General features: G+C 41.4%; 1 protein-coding gene across 1 annotated transcript; it reads right to left on the reverse strand.

Moving 5' to 3' along the window:
- Positions 1-8,815: 8,815 nt before the first annotated feature.
- Positions 8,816-10,831, reverse strand: LOC131605102 (uncharacterized). The gene is made up of 3 exons (XM_058877498.1): positions 9,646-10,831; positions 9,105-9,519; positions 8,816-8,936 (listed from the first exon to the last, which is right to left on the reverse strand). Exons 1-3 carry the CDS (start codon positions 10,829-10,831, stop codon positions 8,816-8,818), a joined length of 1,722 nt encoding a protein of 573 aa, XP_058733481.1.
- Positions 10,832-19,512: the final 8,681 nt, after the last annotated feature.

A 19,512-nucleotide genomic window follows, 5' to 3' on the forward strand; every position in this document is an offset into this window, starting at 1 on the left:
GAAGATGATACAGACGAGTATCAAAGGAATGACACATACGAGCATCAAAAGGAGATACAGACGAGTATCGAAAGAATGACACAGACGAGCATCAAAAGAAGATACAGACGAGGACCAAAGGAACGACACAGACGAGCATCGAAAGAAGATACATACGAGTACCAAAGGAATGACACAGACGAGTGTTTGAGGAGATACAGACGAGTATCGAAAGAATGACACAGACGAGCATCAAAAGGAGATACAGACGAGTATCGAAAGAATGACACAGACGAGTGTTTGAGGAGATACAGACGAGTATCGAAAGAATGACACAGACGAGTGTTTGAGAAGCTCGGTAGACGGATTTACTGGGGATTGGGGATTGGTAAAACCAAGTATCGGCACCATGGGTGAAGGAGATTTGCGATGTAGTAGCAGATATCAATCGGGGTTTGTATGGACAACACTTTATGTGGAGAAGCGCCATTGGCTTGATTTAGCATTGATTTGTATTATCTGGCTTATGCTTTGTATGCATGTTTGAATTTTTCTATGGCGTAATGTTCCATTTTGATGGATATGCTACGCTTTTGAGGATGCAAATGCTATATGCAATGGATTCTATATGCAAAGAGTGCCAAATAAAGGCCCTCGGTGGAACCGGAGAGTAGGATCATTGGGGTCCGTTGCCTTGTGATCTTGAACCATCATCGTGAATTGATATTGGAACCCTACAGTACCAAAGATTATTAGTAACTGCGCTGGGGGTTGGAATATAGCCCTGCTGGGGATGAAATGGTTTTGCTCGACTTTCCTTACATCCTAAGCTGCTTGGGGAATCACGAGTTTTGAGAGACCGCTCTTCGTCTGGCATATGGAAGAGGGACATGGACCTTTTTAGGTGCCCCATACCTACCAGTACTGATGAATTATACTCTGGAACTTTCACGTGGGATGATGATGACCTTGGTGACACATCATGAGCCAAGATGGCGGCTAGAACCTGCAACCTGCACGTAAAACGACATTTGGATGCAATTGGTGCCCCTTAGAGCACTTTTATGTTTATGTAACATCATGTTTCGTTTTGATTTTATGATTATTGCCCCCATGTTCTCAATGCAATGTTTAATAACGAATTAAATCACACCTCGCATGCGTAAAAATGAAAAGAAAGAAAGCTTTTGCATCAAAAGGTCATTTTATTGATGGAATGCCTGTGAACAGGCTTCTGTACAAGGAAGCAACTCCTAAATGAGGTAGTTGCGAAAAAGAAAATACAAATGCAAAGAGCAAAATGGCAAAGAGAAATGCTCGGATTTCCACTAAAACTGATATTGCTACAGTTCCCATATCCTCGATCCTCTCAATGCTTTGCTTCAGAAGGGTAGTGGTTGGATTGATCTGTCCGTTCTGCCAAGGGCGTATAGTGGTCTTTGTGAAGGATATTCAGACTGCAGCCTCTCGCTTTTGATCCCTAACTTTTGCCTGGATCGCCCTTTCGGGTTTTCAATCCAGCGGGATGCCCCTTTTTGCCTAAGTCGCCCTTTCGGGTTTTCAACTTAGCGGGTTATTCTTCTCTCCTTTTTTTTTTGTTTTATCCCTAATTTTTGCCCAAACCTTTTTGGTTTGCCGGGATGCCCTTATTTTTGCCTAGGTACGTCGACCTAGCGGGTCTTTTATGCGTAGTATTTTTTGACTGAGTCTGAATTGACTGGAAGCGGAACGTCTTCCCCATCCATCTTTGTCAGGATTAAAGCACCACTTGAAAATGCTTTCTTCACGATGTATGGTCCCTCATAGTTGGGAGTCCATTTGCCCCTTGGATCGGTGTGAATTGGCAAGATCTTTCTTACGACTAGGTCACCTGTGTGGAATTCTCGAGGCCGAATCTTCTTGTCATACGCTTTCTTGATTCTCTTCTGATACAACTGGCCATGGCAGATAGCGGATAAGCGTTTTTCCTCAATTAGATTGAGATGATCAAGCCTCGTTTGAACCCATTCTGTTTCATCGAGTTTGGCGTCCATCAAGACTCTCAACGAAGGAATTTCCACTTCGATAGGTAGTACGGCCTCCATGCCGTAGACAAGAGAGAAGGGAGTTGCCCCAGTTGAAGTACGGACAAAAGTTCTATAGCCATGCAAAGCAAATGGCAACATCTCATGCCAATCTTTATACGTTCTAACCATTTTCTGGACAATCTTCTTTATATTCTTGTTAGCAGCTTCGACTGCGCCATTCATCTTTGGCCGATAGGGTGATGAATTATGATGTTCAATCTTGAACTCTTCACACAACTCTGCCATCATTTTGTTATTAAGATTAGACCCATTATCAGTGATGATCTTGTTTGGAACCCCATATCGGCATATGATCTCTTTCTTGATGAAGCGAGTAACGACTTGCTTGGTTACGTTCTTGTAAGAAGCGGCTTCAACCCATTTGGTGAAGTAGTCGATGGCAACAAGAATAAATCTGTGCCCATTTGAAGCTTGTGGCTCTATCCGCCCAATCATGTCTATGCCCCACATAGCAAAGGGCCAAGGCGATGTCAGGACATTCAGAGGAGTCGGAGGGACATGAATTCTGTCAGCATACACTTGACATTTGTGACATTTCTTCACATACACATAACAATCACTTTCAATCGTCATCCAATAATATCCTGCTCGCAAGATCTTTTTGGCCATAGAATGTCCACTAGAATGAGTTCCAAAAGATCCTTCATGAATTTCCCGCATGATCAATTCTGCTTCGTGTCTATCCACGCATCTGAGCAAAACTGAATCATAGTTTCTTTTGTACAGGACGTCTCCTGACAAGAAGAATTTGGATGCTAACCTTCGAAGCGTTCGCTTATCACCAATCGTAGCATCTTCGGGATACTCTTGCTTCTCAACATACCTCTTGATGTCGTAATACCATGGCTTTTCATCATACACATCTTCAGTAGTGAGACAATGAGCAGGGAATGCATGGGCAGGCTCTTTGTAACGGAGGATCGTTATGTCTGGCACTTCCTTAGGGGAGCTAACTCTGAACATAGCCGCCAAAGTAGCCAAAGCATCTGCCAATTGATTTTCCTCTCGGGGGATGTGATTGAAAGTGATTTCCTCGAAAGCGGGCAACAACTCCAAGATATAGTCCCTATAAGGAACTAAATTGGGGTGTCTTGTCTCCCAATCACCCCTTACTTGATGTATGACCAAAGCTGAATCCCCGTAAACCTCAAGGATCTTGATCCTCATATCAATGGCTGCTTCGAGGCCCATTATGCAAGCTTCGTATTCTGCGACATTGTTTGTGCAATCAAAGCATATTCTAGCTGTGAAAGGGATGTGAGTTTGACGAGGAGAAGTCAGAACTGCCCCAATACCATGGCCCATAGCATTTGATGCACCATCGAACGTGAGAGTCCATCGCTCTCCTGGTTCGGGTCCTTCATTATCATCTAGTTTCATGATATCTTCATCAGGAAAGTCAAACTTCATTGACTGATACTCTTCTAATGGTTGATGAGCAAGATGATCTGCAAGGACACTTCCTTTGATGGCCTTCTGTGTGACATACTGGATGTCGTATTCTGATAAAAGCATTTGCCATCGGGCTAGTCTTCCTGTAAGAGCCGGTTTTTCAAAGATGTACTTTATCGGGTCCATTTTGGAGATCAATAGAGTGGTATGAGTCAACATATACTGCCTCAGTCGGCGAGCAGCCCATACCAAAGCACAGCAAGTTTTCTCGAGTAGTGAGTAGCGGGATTCACAATCGGTAAACTTTTTGCTCAGGTAATAAATGGCGCACTCTTTTCGACCAGACTCGTCATGTTGGCCCAACACACACCCCATAGATCCTTCAAGCACAGTTAAGTACATAAGAAGCGGCCTCCCAGGAACCGGAGGCATGAGAATTGGTGGCTCTTGGAGATACTGCTTGATCTTTTCGAAGGCTTCCTGACAATGATCATCCCAACGGATATCTTGATTTTTGCGCAGCAGTTTGAATATGGGTTCACAAGTGTCAGTGAGATGAGAAATGAACCTGGCTATGTAATTCAATCTCCCAAGGAACCCTCGAACTTCTTTTTCATTCTTCGGTGCTGGCATGTTCTGTATTGCTCTTACTTTATCAGGGTCGACCTCAATCCCTCGTTGGCTCACAATGAATCCAAGTAATTTTCCAGATCGTACTCCAAAAGTGCACTTGTTTGGATTAAGCCTCAACTTGAATTTACGCAAACGGGCAAACAGTTTCTCAAGATATACCAAGTGTTCCTCCTCAGTTTGGGATTTTGCAATCATATCATCGACGTACACCTCAATCTCTTTATGGATCATATCATGGAAGAGGGTCACCATCGCTCGTTGATATGTTGCACCCGCATTCTTAAGACCAAAAGGCATCACCTTATAACAATACGTACCCCACGGAGTAGTAAAGGTAGTCTTGGTCATATCTTCGGGAGCCATCTTTATTTGATTATAGCCAGAAAAACCATCCATGAAGGAGAACAACGAGTACTGAGCAGTGTTGTCGACTAGCACATCAATATGAGGCAGAGGGAAATCATCTTTCGGACTTGCCCTATTCAAATCTCGGTAGTCAACACACATGCGTACCTTTCCGTCCTTCTTAGGAACAGGGACGATGTTTGCAATCCAAGGAGGATACTCACACACAGATAAGAAACCAGCCTTCAACTGCTTTTCAACTTCTTCCTTGATTTTCAAAGCCATATCAGGTCGAGTTCTTCGTGGTTTTTGCTTTACAGGCGGACATTCTGGTTTGAGCGGTAACCTGTGCATAACTATGTCCGTGTCTAAACCAGGCATGTCTTCATATGACCAGGCGAAGATATCAACATACTCTCGAAGCAACTCAATCAAACTTCTCTTTACACCACTTTGCAAAGCGGCACCTATCTTGACCTCTCTCTTTGCTTCTTCTGTACCGAGGTTGATGATTTCTATGGCTTCTTGATGTGGCTGAATAGATTTCTCCTCTTGTCTCAAAAGTCTTGCCAATTCTTCGCGGACTTCACAATCTTCCCCATTATCCTCATCAACTTGGTCAATTGGATTCTCAAGGATATTAAGACGTGGAACTGTAACGTTATCATTTTTGGTGGAATTCGAGCCGGATCTGCACGATGGATGATTTATGCCTTAGAATGCAACACATAAAAAGAAAGAAAAAAAGAAAAAGCTTTGCCATTTTTGAAAAAGTTTTTAAAGTAAAAACAAAAATGAAAGAAATGGAACAGTAATTGCATGCGAAAATATGATTTTCATTCAATATTAAACAAATTGAAACAACATGGGGGCCCTTCTTTATACAAGCGGTCAAAATGCTTAGGGCGAAGCATATGACTTATCGAAACAAGAAAATTACATCTCCATAAAAGTGACTCTGGGGATGTCCAAGATAGTCCAATTGTTGAGCTCCTGTCCAGGCGCAGCATGGCAAATGAATCTGGAGAGATCTTCTTCATCATCATCATCCACGGCGAGAACCTGACTTCCAGAACTGGTGCTTGCACTGACGAACACTTGAGAAATGGGGGGAATCACCTTCTTTCCAGGAATTATGCTGAGCTGAGTGGAAGAAGATGGTTGATACCCAAGGCCATACTTGTCTCGCTTCTCATGAACATCAATCAGCTTGCCCCAGGCACTATGGGGAGTGCCACCTTCTAAGAAGGCCTTAGCATCATTCAGAGACGAGAGGGGTGCTCCGAGTTCCTTCTTATTCTCAACCACGGGGAGTTTATCAACCGACACAATCTCTAGGGCCTGAAAAGGCGTCTCTTGTATCTCTCCCTCCACTTCAACATAACGGTATGACGCCAGATTATTGACTATCAAATCCTCTTCACCAGTGATCACAACAATCTTGTCATTCACAACAAATTTCAAACACTGATGGAGGGTAGATGTCACAGCCCCAGCAGCATGGATCCAAGGACGACCCAAGAGGCAAGTGTATGAAGGACGTATATCCATAACATAGAAGGCAATATAGAACATGTGAGGACCAATCAAGACAGGCAAATCAATTTCCCCTTCTACGGACCTTCTAGAACCATCAAACGCTCTGACACTCATAGTGCACGGTCTCATCATAACCCCATCCATACTCAGTTTAAACAAAGTAGTCTTGGGCATCACATTAAGAGAAGAACCTGTATCAATCAGAACTCGAGACAACACAACATCCAGACACTTGACTGTGATATGCAACGCTTTGTTATGTGCCCTACCCTCAGGTGGAAGTTCATCATCGGAGAAACCCAAACAATTACCAGCAGCAATGTTAGTCACAACCCCTTCAAACTGAGGCACGGTAATGTCTTGAGTTACGTGAGCGGAAGCCAGAACTTTCATCAGAGCATCACGATGAGCTTCAGAATGCACCAAGAGAGACAAGATGGAGATCTTGGCTTGGGTCTGATCAAGTTGGTCAATCACTTTGTAATCACTTTTCTTAATGATCTTCAAGAGTTGCTCGGCATCTTGTGCATTACGTGTTACAGGAGGATCAACAGCAACTTGCTTTCCCTTTGCTTGTGCACTAGCATCCTTAATGGTCTCTTTAGGAGGTGGAGGAGGGGCAGCAAAGATCCGACCACTACGGGTGATACCACTAGTGCCAGTAATATTTGTGATACTCGAGGTGCCCACTGGAGGACAGTCAAACTTCTTCCCTCGAATATACACGGCATTATAACTCCAAGGAACAGCCTTAGAATCATTCACAGGAGAGGGAACAATAGACGAGGTTGAAGGAGTCGAAGGAACATTTGGAACCTGAATAACCAACGGAGTCCTCGGAGCCTGAATGACCAAGGGAGTACTCGGAGCACGAATGACCAAAGGAGTATTCTGATTCTTTGACACCTCAGCAGGATAGTAAGGTATCTCTAGAGTAGCCACATCTTCGATAGGAACGACCCTTTCGACTCTAAGAACACCCTCGTCCATTAGCTTCTGGATTTCTTCTTTCAACCTAGTGCATTCCTCAGGGTTAGAAGAACATTGCAGACAGTAGTCATGTAGCTCACACAAAACCTTTTGTTGCATAAGATATTCTCTGACAACTGCTAGCGGCATCCTTACCTCATTAACATCATTTACTAGGATCTGATCATCACATAACTCAATAGCATTGGTCGCACCAGCGTGAGGAGGCATAGGATTATTCTGCACATTAGGACCAGTAGGGGCGAACGAGATAAGTTTGTCATCAAGGAGATCCTGAACTTTGTACTTTAATGCTCTACACTTTTCAATAGTGTGGCCCGGGGCCCCTGAATGAAATTCACATCGAGCATTAACATCATAACCAGGAGGGAGAGGACTAGGTGGAGGTCCAAGTTCACGGAGTTGTACTAATTGACCAGCAAGCAACTGGGGGAGAAGCTGAGCATACGGCATGGGAACCGGATCTATACGCCTGTCAGGGTATCTTTGCCTCTGTGGACCTCTCTGACCTTGAGGCCTAGGATTCTGTTGACGATTCTGAGGAGCAGCAGCTGGTTGTTGCGGCACGAAAGGCTGTTGAGGTGCCATCCAAGGCTGCGGGAGAGCAGCAGCATATGCCTGAGGGACATATGGACCAGGAACAGCATAAGGCATCGGATAATAAGGAGGTGGAGCAGCAGAATATGCGGGAGCTCGACCTTGATCAACAGAAGCGGTGCTAGTCTCACCTTCCCTCTTCTTCACAAACCCAGAATACGGCTTCTTACCATTACCATTAGAACTGCTAGGAGTAGCAACATCTTGAATAGTACCAGCTTTAACACAGTTTTCAACCCGTTCACCAATGATGACCACATCTGAGAAGGACGGAGAAGTATTACTAACCATGTGCTGAAGATACGGCCCCTTCAGAGTCCCCATAAACAGATCAATCAACTCACGGTCGAGAAGAGGAGGTTGAACTCGAGCAGCAAGTTCACGCCACCTCTGGGCGTACTCTTTAAAAGACTCGTCAGGCTTCCTTGACATATTTTGTAGCTGGGCACGGCTAGGAGCCATAGCTGTATTGTAGTGGTATTGTTTCAAGAAGGCGTCGACAAGTTGTCCCCAAGTACTGACATTAGACCTCTCAAGTTTCATGTACCACTCTAACGGGGCTCCAGTGAGACTATCCTGAAAGAAATGCATCAGTAGTGGTTCATTCTCAGCATGAGCGGCCATCTTACGGCAGTAGGAACGAAGGTGAGTCTCTGGGCAGGTGACTCCTTTATACTTATCAAAGTCTGGCACCTTGAACTTTGGGGGATCACAATCCCAGGTACCAAGCATAGAGCAGCAGTGTTGAAACTCGAAGTTTTAGCAACCTCAACGGCCTTAAGGCGTTCTTCAAGAGCTTGGTACATCTTAGCAGTCTCGGTCAACTCAGCAGTAAGATCATGTTCAAGATCAATAACCTCATGGTGGTCATCCACTACTTTTGCTATTCCCTCAACAGGAATCTCTTTAGTTTTTACTCCCCCATCAGCAGAGTTGGTAGGAGTATCTTTGACCATTCCAGCGACGCTCTCTCGGAGCTCCTCTTGTCCTTGGACAACGACATGCAGAGTCTCCATAAGTTGAGTCATTCTTTCCCCCATAACATCCATATCCCTACGGAGGGCAGCTTGACTCTGTTCAAATTGATCCATGATTCTCTCGTTGCTCCTGGTGCGGTAAGGATGTAAGAAAGTCAGCTTCGTCGTCGGAAAAGAAATCTGTTGTTGGAAGGGACCCCAATTAGAATCTGATAAAAACCTGAAAATGCAGTATGATATGAGTGCATGGGTGCATGTGTGCATGTTATATTATTTTCAAGAATTTTCGGCTTTGTCTCGAACCAACACTACAAGATAATGAGAAATAACGAAGCGCAACCAAGATAAACAACCATAATCCATTAATTCCACAACCATGTTTGAAGTACAAAATATTCTGCGCTCATGAGCCAACAATACAGAAAATGGAAATAAGAACCCCATCCAACAAGACTGGTTGTGATTCTATAACAAAAACCAATACTAAGCAGGATCTCCCATGTCCAAATGACGAAGTGGGCTATCTCCAATGTTCTTATAGCTCCAAGCCTTCATTTCTTCAAACAGCTTTTTGGTCTTAGCATGGGTTGGTCTTTTAACAACTTCTTGAATTAATAGGTCCTTTCTGAAATGCATGGTCTCCAAGTAACGGATTCTCAATTCCCAACCTCTGGCTTCCTCTTGAGCTTGAGTATCACTTTGGCCCTTTTCCTCCATTCGACCCTTCAACTTGCGAATCTCTTCGTAACACCCCTCAATCTTTGCCTGACGTTCCAGAAGGAGCTTGTCTGCTCTCTTTCGACGGGCTTTCTCTGATTTGGCTATATCAGTCTGGATTTGGAGCCTCTTTGTCAATTCCGCCAACTGATCCTCATAATGCTCTTTGATCTTCCTCTCTTGAATCTTAGTGGACTTGGGATCGGCAACCACTCTCGGCCTCTTCTGAGAAGTGCTTCCCTTGGCGTACAACTCTTCAAGCTCTATTTCTCTCATTTTCAATTTATGAAGGGCAGAAAGCTTCTCTTGCCTATCGGTATTCATCTTAACTTGCATCGTCTCCATTTGTTCAGTCAATTTCCGATTCTGCTCAACAGTCTGATTATAACGAGGCATGGAGACAATGTTGGGTTGTGCGCCAACAGGAGGGTACAAAGGATCCTTAATAGGGAAAGGCATCCCTTGGGTATTAGCCACAGTTTCGACCCACTTAGTATAGTCTTCATAAGTCGCACAGTCCCTTTGACCAAAATGCTTCTTGTCTCTCCAACAAATGTTCTTCCAGGCTTGTACAGCTTCTGTCATCTGCCCATTGTCGGTGACCACATGATAGAAAATGTTCTCAGCTATCTCAGATTGCTCAGGAGGATTGACGAAAGCATATCCATAAGTTCTCCTAGCCAAGACGGGATTATAATTGATCCCACCTCTAATACCCATGAGGGGCACATTATTGAACTTTCCACAACTCATGATAACCTCCTTGTCTTCCAAAGATCTGTTATACCATACAATGTCTTTGGCTCTAAGTCCCATAATCCTTTCAGCCCATTTAGAGGTGTGCCTACTATCGACGAAAGCTCCACGTTCAGGCAAATGTGATCTGAACCAACGGTATAGCAAAGGAGCAAAACATCTGACCAATCCCTTCTTTTGACGGTTCTTTTGATGAACTGAATGATAAACATCCCCCAAGAGTGTAGGAACAGGATTCTGTAGAATGAACAAATGGATTGCGCTCATGTCAACAAAATCAGGCACGTTCGGAAACATTAGGATACCATAGATACTTAGAGCCAGGATAGCCCTAAAAGTGTCCCATTCTTTCGCTTCAGCAGCATCACACCCTCTTTTGACCAGGAACTCCATATGAAAACCCTGACATCTTCCTCTCTCGGAAAGATTTGCATCAACAACTGACTTGCTCAAATAAAGAGCCTTGGAGATTTCAATAGAAGTGGGAGCCTCCATGGTGCTATAGTACGGAACTTCCCCCTTCTTGATCGGAACACCAAGGAAAAGAGAATATTCTTCCAATGTGGGAATCAAAAGGTAGTCAGGGAACGTGAAGCAACGGAGAGAAGGGTTGTAGAACTGAAGCAAGGTATGAACTCCTTCTTGCTCGTATTTGGTGAACGGCATCTTGAGGAGACTCAGAATATACCCATACTTTTCACGGAACCTGGTTGTTTCATCCGGCGTGATCTTCTTAACCAAACACTCGAGAGAATCCAGATTCGGATTTAGAAATGTGTAAGAGATGTTGCGACTACCAGTCTTCAATGCAGGAGCCATGAGTTGGTCGGAGACAAAGCCAAATGTTCCTGAAAATAAATAAACATGCATGTTAAATGATATGGTGGAATGCATTTCATCAGGAGAATCCTAAAGTCCATTCGTAATTGCATATTTTCTTTTCTTTTCTTTTTTGTGAAGTAAAATATTCTCTTTTTCTTTTCATTTCCTTTTTCTTTTCTTCTTATTTTGAAGTGGACTTTAGAATTCTCCCCAAATGAAGTGAGGTGGATGCAGTAACATGATGTGTCATGGTGCAATGTGGTGAGAGACTGAGTGCCTCTCGCAATTCTGAATATCTGAGTAACACTGGGTATGACGAGTTCAAAGTTTCGGCTTCAGATTGCAATGTGAAAATCCGGGTATGATGAAGGCTAGTATCCTGTCCCTCCCCAAACTCACGGGTATGAAGTCTAGACACGGACAAGTGGTCCCTAATGGTCACTAGGGTCTACAGTTCCCATGGGGTACAAAGTGTTTGAGGCAACAAGCGTGCCAGACACAGTGTTCCATGAAAGAACCTCGCCCAGTTGTGGTACCCCATATTGAACTCATCCATAGCAAGCGCTACGGTAGTCAACATGAGCATCCACGCTAATCCTATGTGTAACTTGGCCTGGGTAGTGGGCCTTTTACCTCACACAAACCCCCCACCTGCAAAACAGAACAGAAGACCCCAAGGAACACAGAATATAATCCATATGCATGATGTGCAAGCAGAAATAAACATGATATGCAAGCATAAAATAAACATGCAAACATATATACAAGGTATAGACATAAAACAAATAAACACCCAATAAAATAAAACAAACAAAGGCTAGGATCGACTTGCTTAGGTATCCCCAGCAGAGTCGCCAGCTGTCGCACGCTCGCGAAAAATGAACAGAGTCGCCACCAATATATTTATCCCATAAGGGAAAGGAATATCAGAAAACCTAACAAAGGGTAAGAACAGGGTCTTGCGACCAGAGAATCTAGGTACGGGAGTCGGTTACGCAAGGGGAAGGTATTAGCACCCCTCACGCCCATCGTACTCGATGGTATCCACCTATGTTTGTTTCTATTTAAAGGGTGTGTACTATGTCTATGTCTACATGCGAATGAATGCAAAAGAAATACGGGGAAAAGAAGGATTATTTACAAGTGTGCTCGTTCAAGCCCCGCGACTTGATGCCTACGTATCCTTTTCAGGAATCAGAGCGCCGTAGTTCGGCTCCATAGTTTTGTTTGTTTTTGTGTTTTTTAGTTGGGCGGCGTTAACGTTCGCGCTCTTGCATAAGGGGACAGCCTAGGATGCAATGGAGCGGAAATAACGGTGCCCTTAAGAAAGCGAGAGAAGAGAGAGAGTTTGAGCGTTTCGAGGAAATCCCTTAAGCAAGGGAAACTCGAGTTGCTCTTTGGTTTGTGTTTTTTAAAGGTTGGGAACTTACGCCTGAATGGAACCCTTAAGCAAGGGAGCTCCAAGCACTCGAACATCCCTTAAGCAAGGGAAGTTACAAGCTTCCATTCCCTTTTTATTAGTCAAAGTATTTATTAGTCATTTTTTATGAGTTTTCTTGGTATTTTTTATGGGGAATTTTATTTCAAGTATTTATTAAGTGTTTTATGGTTATAAAAGAAAAAGAAACTAGCCTAAGTATGAAGGGAATTTCTACCTAATGTTATCATGGTTTCTACCTAAGGTTAGGATTAAAAGAAACATGAAATTAAAGCACTAAGTAGAATATTGAAAATAGCATAAAGGCATGAAAAAGAACAAGTCAAAAATATAGCACAAAGGTGAATTAAAAATACTACTATTTTTTTTATATGGTTTTTATGAAAGAACTATCAAAATGCAAGTGAATCAAACAATTAAAACAATTAAAAGAAAATAAAGTTCTAAGTTTCTAATTGATAGGAAGATGTTTGTTGTTTTTATTAAAGAAAAATTAATTTGCAAAAAAGAGATAATTGGAAAAACAATTTTATTTATTTGTCCTTTTTTTTATTAAAGAAACTGGGGGTGAGAAATTGAAATATAAGGCCTGAAAAGGAATTGGGGCGCAAGGCCAGGCCTGGCCCAAAGTTGTTTTTGTTATGTTTCTTTCAGCAAAAAAAGTGATCAATGGGCCATAGGGGGTGCATGAGTAATTCTGGCCCAAGGCTAAATTGTTTGATCCAAACATTATTATTTTCAGATGCTAATGAAGCAAGTTAATTGAAATTAAAAAGAAAGGATTAATGAACATAAAGAAAGGGTGAAATCGGGTGAAACTAAAAGAGGATTTAGGGTTCCTCGCGTAACGCTCTTCCCCTCTCCCGAAAACTCGTGGCGGCGGCTTTTCAACCACTCCGGCGAGGATTCCCCCACCGCGCAACCCCTATCCTTCATTCCGTTCGTTCTATTACTCGAACCTCGTATCAATTTCTCAAATCCTCTCCAAACCTACTATAACCAGTCATCATAGATTTGAATCGTAAGAACGACTCAGCGCCAAGGGTTATGAGTTCGAATATGCACAACGATGCCGCACGAAGGTGAAAAAGAGATAGAAGATGAAGAATAAACAAGTTTAACGGTGTACCTATCGGAGACAGGTCCGACGCTTCTTCGATTGCGGATGCGAAGAGGTATGATCCGGAGAATGATAGTTGAATGCTCAGGTATGCACGCTCTTGCCTCGCTCTTGCTTCTGATTCTTCTAGCTTCTTCTTCTTCTAATCTTTTTACTTTGAATTTTGTGTGAGTGTTGTTGATTGCGTGTTGCGGAGAGAGATTCTGAGAGATTGCCGAGAGCGAGTGAAACTGCTGAGTGATGAGAGAAGGGGCCAAGCACAAGCCTCTTGAAGCTCTGATAGTGAGCTTCAATGGCTTCCTCACTGTGCGTGTACGTGAGAGGTGTGGGAGTGAGAATGTTTGAACTGTGGTTTCACGATCTTTCCTTCAAAGTCTGCAAGCGAGACAATGATGGTGATAGTGCTTAGGTGTCCATTTCTAGGTGGGTGAAGTTGGTTTTATAGGGCAATGATTGGGCAATCAACATGAGTTCTTAGATGTGGGACTCAGAATTATAGCTTGCAAGGTATTTTTTCAGTTTCTTGAATGTGGGACTCTGTTTGTAGCACATTTTTGATTCTTTGAATGTGGGACTAACATGTTTTTGGCTCTGCAGGTTTCTTGGTGGTGAGGAACGATGCCGATGCGGAGCTGCTTGAGGGTGATGCGAAGGTGCTGGTTGTGAACTATTTTTATTATAGATTTTGATGAATGTATGGTTTTGAATGGGGACTGTATGGACTGGTCTTTCTTTGTGTAGGATTCATTAAATGAGCTGATGCTGAATTGTGGTTTTGACTGATATGTGCAGGTTTGCTTTGATGGCATTAATGATTGCGGATTCTCGATCTTGGATGTGCTGCAATAACTTGAGTGAGTGAAAGATTTGGTTCATGCGAGCTGGAAACGGTTGGTTACAATTGTATAGAACTGTTAGGGATTTAGAGAAAGGTTAATGGCTATGGAATGAGCTGCTGTTTTTCTTGTTTATGCAGGTTGAAGAATGGAAGAGATGGAGGGGATCGGATTGAAGGAGAATGCGAGGAATTGAGAGAAAGATGACGAAGATGCAATTATTGATTGATGAAGAGAGGAAGATGGAATCTGTTTCTGAATTTTTGAACTGGTTTATGTGAACTAATCTAATACTATTCTGGATTTCTGAACTCTGCTCTTTAGTTTGATGCAGGTTTGCAAGCTTCGGTATGTATGAGTTTGGTTTATGTATGTATGTATGTGGTGTAGGTTATGGTTGACATGTCTTAGAAATGTTAGCATGTTTTTGTTCTCTTTGTGAATTGATGTGGAATTGTGTGTATGGAACAGGTTTATGAAGAAATAATGATGATGATGGATGGTGGAAACCTGAAGAAACTTGGAGCAAGTTGGTCTTTGTAGCATAAGCTTAAGTTTTTTCTTTGTAGTTTTTTTTGTAACTATTGTGTACGTGACTCTTGATAAAAAATGTTGAATCATGTATTGAATGAAAAGTGGGACGTGGCATCTCTTCTTTCCAAAAGAAATAAAGCTTGAATTCTTTTCTTTTCAAATATTCCAATGAATTTTCAAATATTTCTCTCAACTTGCAGCTTGAACAAACCTCATAAGACAAAGACCCAAGAGAATTCGTTATGGACTTTAGTCATAGAGTCAACCTTCCATGGTTGACTTTGACCGAAAGTCAAAATTTCATCAAATGTCTTAAAAATGAAAGTAGCCCAATACAGCCTTCAACGGAATGAATTCACACCCTTTTGGCGAAGCTTCGAACGAATAGCTTGTATTCCCAGTAATCAAATGAACCAAACTTGGAATCGGAGGATAAACCAGATGACACCCTGCACGAAGTATGGACTTTAAGCCGTATGAAACCTCAACTCTATTTACAACCTCGATCCCTTTGCAAAGCTTATTGATTAATGATGTATGTTATGTTAATGTCCTAGTGAAAAGATTATTCATATGAAATGAGAAGCCTAGGCCAATTAGAAATAAAGGGTAGGACAAATTTGGGGTATGACACCTCAAAGCTAGTAGTAGATATGATTGCTCTCTAAAATGAAGGTTTAAGTGCTCAAGTGCTTATGGGCTTCCAGAGCCTTGCTTGTTTGTGACAGGGTGAGTCAATACTTAGGTATGTGCAGATATAATGAAAGCAGGGAGACTTTCATATGCCTTCCTCTTGTTCTCAAGATTTCATCTTCAACTGGAGCATTAGGTACACATGCAAAAGAAGCTGCGGGGATATCTGTAAGTTGGTGTTGCAATGGTACAAATAGTGTCAAGCCATAGTTCTGTTCAATTTTGTAACGTCATGGGAGATTTGGGGAGAAAATAAAAAGTTCACATATCTTGTGGAAGTTAAATAGATGAGCCTAAGTGAAAGAAGAACACTCAGGGTCCAGTATGGACTCGTGTGCCATCTGGCTAAGCTTCACAGACTGATAGAAGAAGATGTGTTGGTCTCATATGGCAATAAGAAGACAATGTCTTGACATGTTAAAGACATTTTCCCCGTAGGACCAACAAGGTTAAGTTCTGAAGGATAAGATAATGCACAGTCAGAAGGATGTGTAAGTGACAGTGCAATGAGCTATTATTCTTAATTGTGTTTTTTCTGAAGAATTAGTCCTCAACAAGAGATGGCATTAAACGGTAGGCTTGGAAAGGAATGTTTGAATTCGGGTATTTTCCTAGAATACTGATCTGTCTTGAATGAGATCAAGACCAAGACCATCGTCATCTCCTATGCTTGCGGATATATATATATATATATATATATATATATATATATATATATATATATATATATATATATATATATATATATATATATGAAATTTCATCTTCCTCTGCGAATTAAAATTGTTGAGTACCTTCCAACCAATAAGTCGTTTAGTAGGGCACGAGTAAAGAACCTCATAGGTACAATTTTGAAAATTCCTCCAGTATCTGTCTGTGATAAATTTGGAAGTGAGAATTTCTTCTATTAGCACTAGAGTCTTATGTTAGTAATGGTATCAGGATTACAAGGTATTTGAATAAGATATCATGTTCAAATGATGTCTTTATTTTGACTTGTAATTTGATTTATAAACACAGTTGTGACTTGTGTTCTGAGTTACCTGGAGTTGCAGGTTATTCCTATATGCCTAAGGAATGATAGCTTAGGTTGAGTAATACCCACTTCTAAAGGCTTCTCGTGGTTTTCTGAGAATCAAACTTTTATCTTAGCAGTCATTTGAGAGTATTGAGTTGAGGGGGAGTATCTGCCAGCCTTATTTTCATGTACTCCAAATGTTACCCTCATGAGGATACTACTCAAAGAAGTATACACTACTATGTCTTCAGGTTTCTTCCTTATCCTGAAGTTAGGGTTCTGTGGTAACTAAGTCTGATATGGCTACTTGGTATTGTCAAACAAGATGTCACGACATATAAATCATATCTGACAATTCTTGGCTTTGTGTATTATGGCTAAAAAGGGGGAGAGAGTTTGTATGAAGACAATGAGGATTAGTGAAGATTAAAGAAGATCAGAGACAGCGAAGGTTATTTCTTTGAAGACTCTGTCGAAGATGAAGATCTTTGTCGAAGATGAAGATGTAAATTAACTATTTTTATATATAGTTTTAGCCAAAATAAGCCAAAGGGGGAGATTGTTAATTCTCTGAATTATGTAATTGGCAATTATGTTTGGATAAACTATAAATAGAAACAATATGTATCATACGATGTAAAACTTGCAAATAAGAAGAACAGTTACAACCAAAGAAGTCCCGCTAAAATGATAGAAAATGTTATGTTGAAGTAATTCAACATCTGGAATAACATGTCACATGGGATGTCAAGACATCATGCCTGAGCGGAAGTGAAGAGTTTTAGTTAAATAACTTATGATTTAACTGCAACAAAAGAGTGCGGAATATTTATGAATATTGTGCAAATCATACAAGGCATGATTTAACAGGTCTGAAGAATCAAAAAGAATATTTGGAGAATCAATCAGAAGAATCAAATCACAATATTGAAGAATAAAGACTTTCTATAATTGGAGACAATTTAGAAAGATTTGATTGAAGACCTAATATTTAGCAGAAGATTTTACTGATTTGTAACAGCAAATATGCTGCGATTAGAAGCCCAAATCCAGTTGGGAATAGGTTATAAATAGAAGTATTGTAGCCTAGAAAAAGAGACAACCAAGAATAGAAAAGATGTAATCATTAGGGTTGGTCAAGGTAAACCTCCCGGATTTTGGGAATGTTACTGTGTCTGTCTCGAAGCTGTGAAGCAAGAGACATATTGTTCACCTCAAAGCCTGTAGGTAAGAGGTGTATTGTTCTTGGAGGAAGCTTTGAAGTAACCCCAAGTTAGTGTTCATAGTCAAGAGTCTTGGCTAGGTATTGTCATGGAAGTGTGTCTTCCAAACTGTTTGTCCGTGTAATCAGAATGTTGGGTATTAGGTCGTTGCTACATCTCTTGGGACTAGAGAACTGTACAACATCCATGTGGTGTTAGGAAGTGGGATAGGGATATTCCATATCTAGAGAGGATTTAGGTAGAAGGGTCATTGGGTAGGGATTAAGTGAGAAGTTGTAAATTGGGACTGTTTAGCTTCAAATTAATACTGCTGATAGTGGACTTCATTCTTGGCTTGGTGTGTTTGTCACCGAACTGGGTCAACAATTACTAGTGTCATTTATCTTTCAGTTTGGCATAAATATGTGTATACACCTTGCTAATGTTTCTTGACAGATCACATGTCTCGACATCTCTCAAGACATCTGGATCTGTTATACCAGAATTTCAGGTATGACATTGAGTTCTAGAAAGAAAAAGAGGTCCAAGTCCTAGGAGAGAAAGACAACAAAATGCTATGGTTGCAAGCAAATTGGCCATTGGAATAGGGACCGTCCAAACAAGTCAGGAAACAATTGTTCAACAAATGTAGTTCATTTTGATGGTTCATGCATTGAAGAGGATTTTCTTTGTGTTTCATCTATAAAGTACACAGATGCATGGATCCTTGATTATGGGTGCTCCTACCATATGACGCCGCACCAGGAAGGGTTTAACTCTTTTAAATTAGGTGATTTTGGTTTTGTCTATTTAGGTGATGATAAAACTTATACCATCACTGAAAAGGGGAAATTAAAATTGCTTTGGATGATGGTGACGTGCACACGTTGAATGAGGTGCGTTTTGTTCCAGAATTGAGGAAGAATTTGATTTCTCCGGGTACTCTTTAAGATAATGGTCATTTGTTCCATTCATATGGAGATAGAGACATCATGAGGGTTATCAAGAGTAGAATGACAATGATGATGGCAAGGAGGACTGCAGGAAACATTAATAAGTTGTTAGGGGGAACCGTTGAGTGATGTGGCATCTGTTGAAACTGATAGTGATGCAACCAAACTTTGGGACATGCGTTTAGGTCATCTCAGTGAACATGGGATGATGGATTTAGATAAGAGGAATTTTTTAAGGGTGTTCGCAGTTGCACACTTGGATTATGCAAGTATTGTGTTCTTGGGGAAATAGTGTAGAGTTTGTTTCAAGACAAGGCAACACAAGACCAAGGGAATCTTACACTATTTCCATTAATTGTCTGGGGGGACCTACAAAAGAGCCCTCCGTTGGAGATTCCAGGTAATTTGTGACATTCAATGATGTTTTTTCTTGTAAGATCTGGGTTTATTTTATAAAATATAAATCTGAGGTCTTTGCCAAGTTTAAATTGTGGAAGGAAAAGGTTGAGAACCACGCATGGAGAAAAATAAAGTATTTATTATATGATAATAGAACTAAATATACTGACAAAATGTTCGAGCATTTGTAAGGAGAATAGAATCCAGAGGCACTTTTCTATGAGGAAGACACACCACATAAAAATGGTGTTGTAGAGAGGATGAACATGACTCAAACAGAGAAAGAAAGGTGCCCTCGGTTGAATGTTGTTATTTCAAAAGGTTTATGGGCAGAAGCACTCAATATGGTATGTTATCTAGTCAACAAATCACCATAGCCTTCATTGGATGAAAAAGTTGTAGAGGAGGTATGGATGGGTATCCCCATTTAGCTGAGTAATTTGAGGATTTTTTAGTGTCCAGCATATGTGCATATTTCTAGCGAG

The sequence above is a fragment of the Vicia villosa genome, linkage group LG5 (genome assembly GCF_029867415.1).
Source record: "Vicia villosa cultivar HV-30 ecotype Madison, WI linkage group LG5, Vvil1.0, whole genome shotgun sequence".
NCBI lineage: Eukaryota > Viridiplantae > Streptophyta > Magnoliopsida > Fabales > Fabaceae > Vicia > Vicia villosa.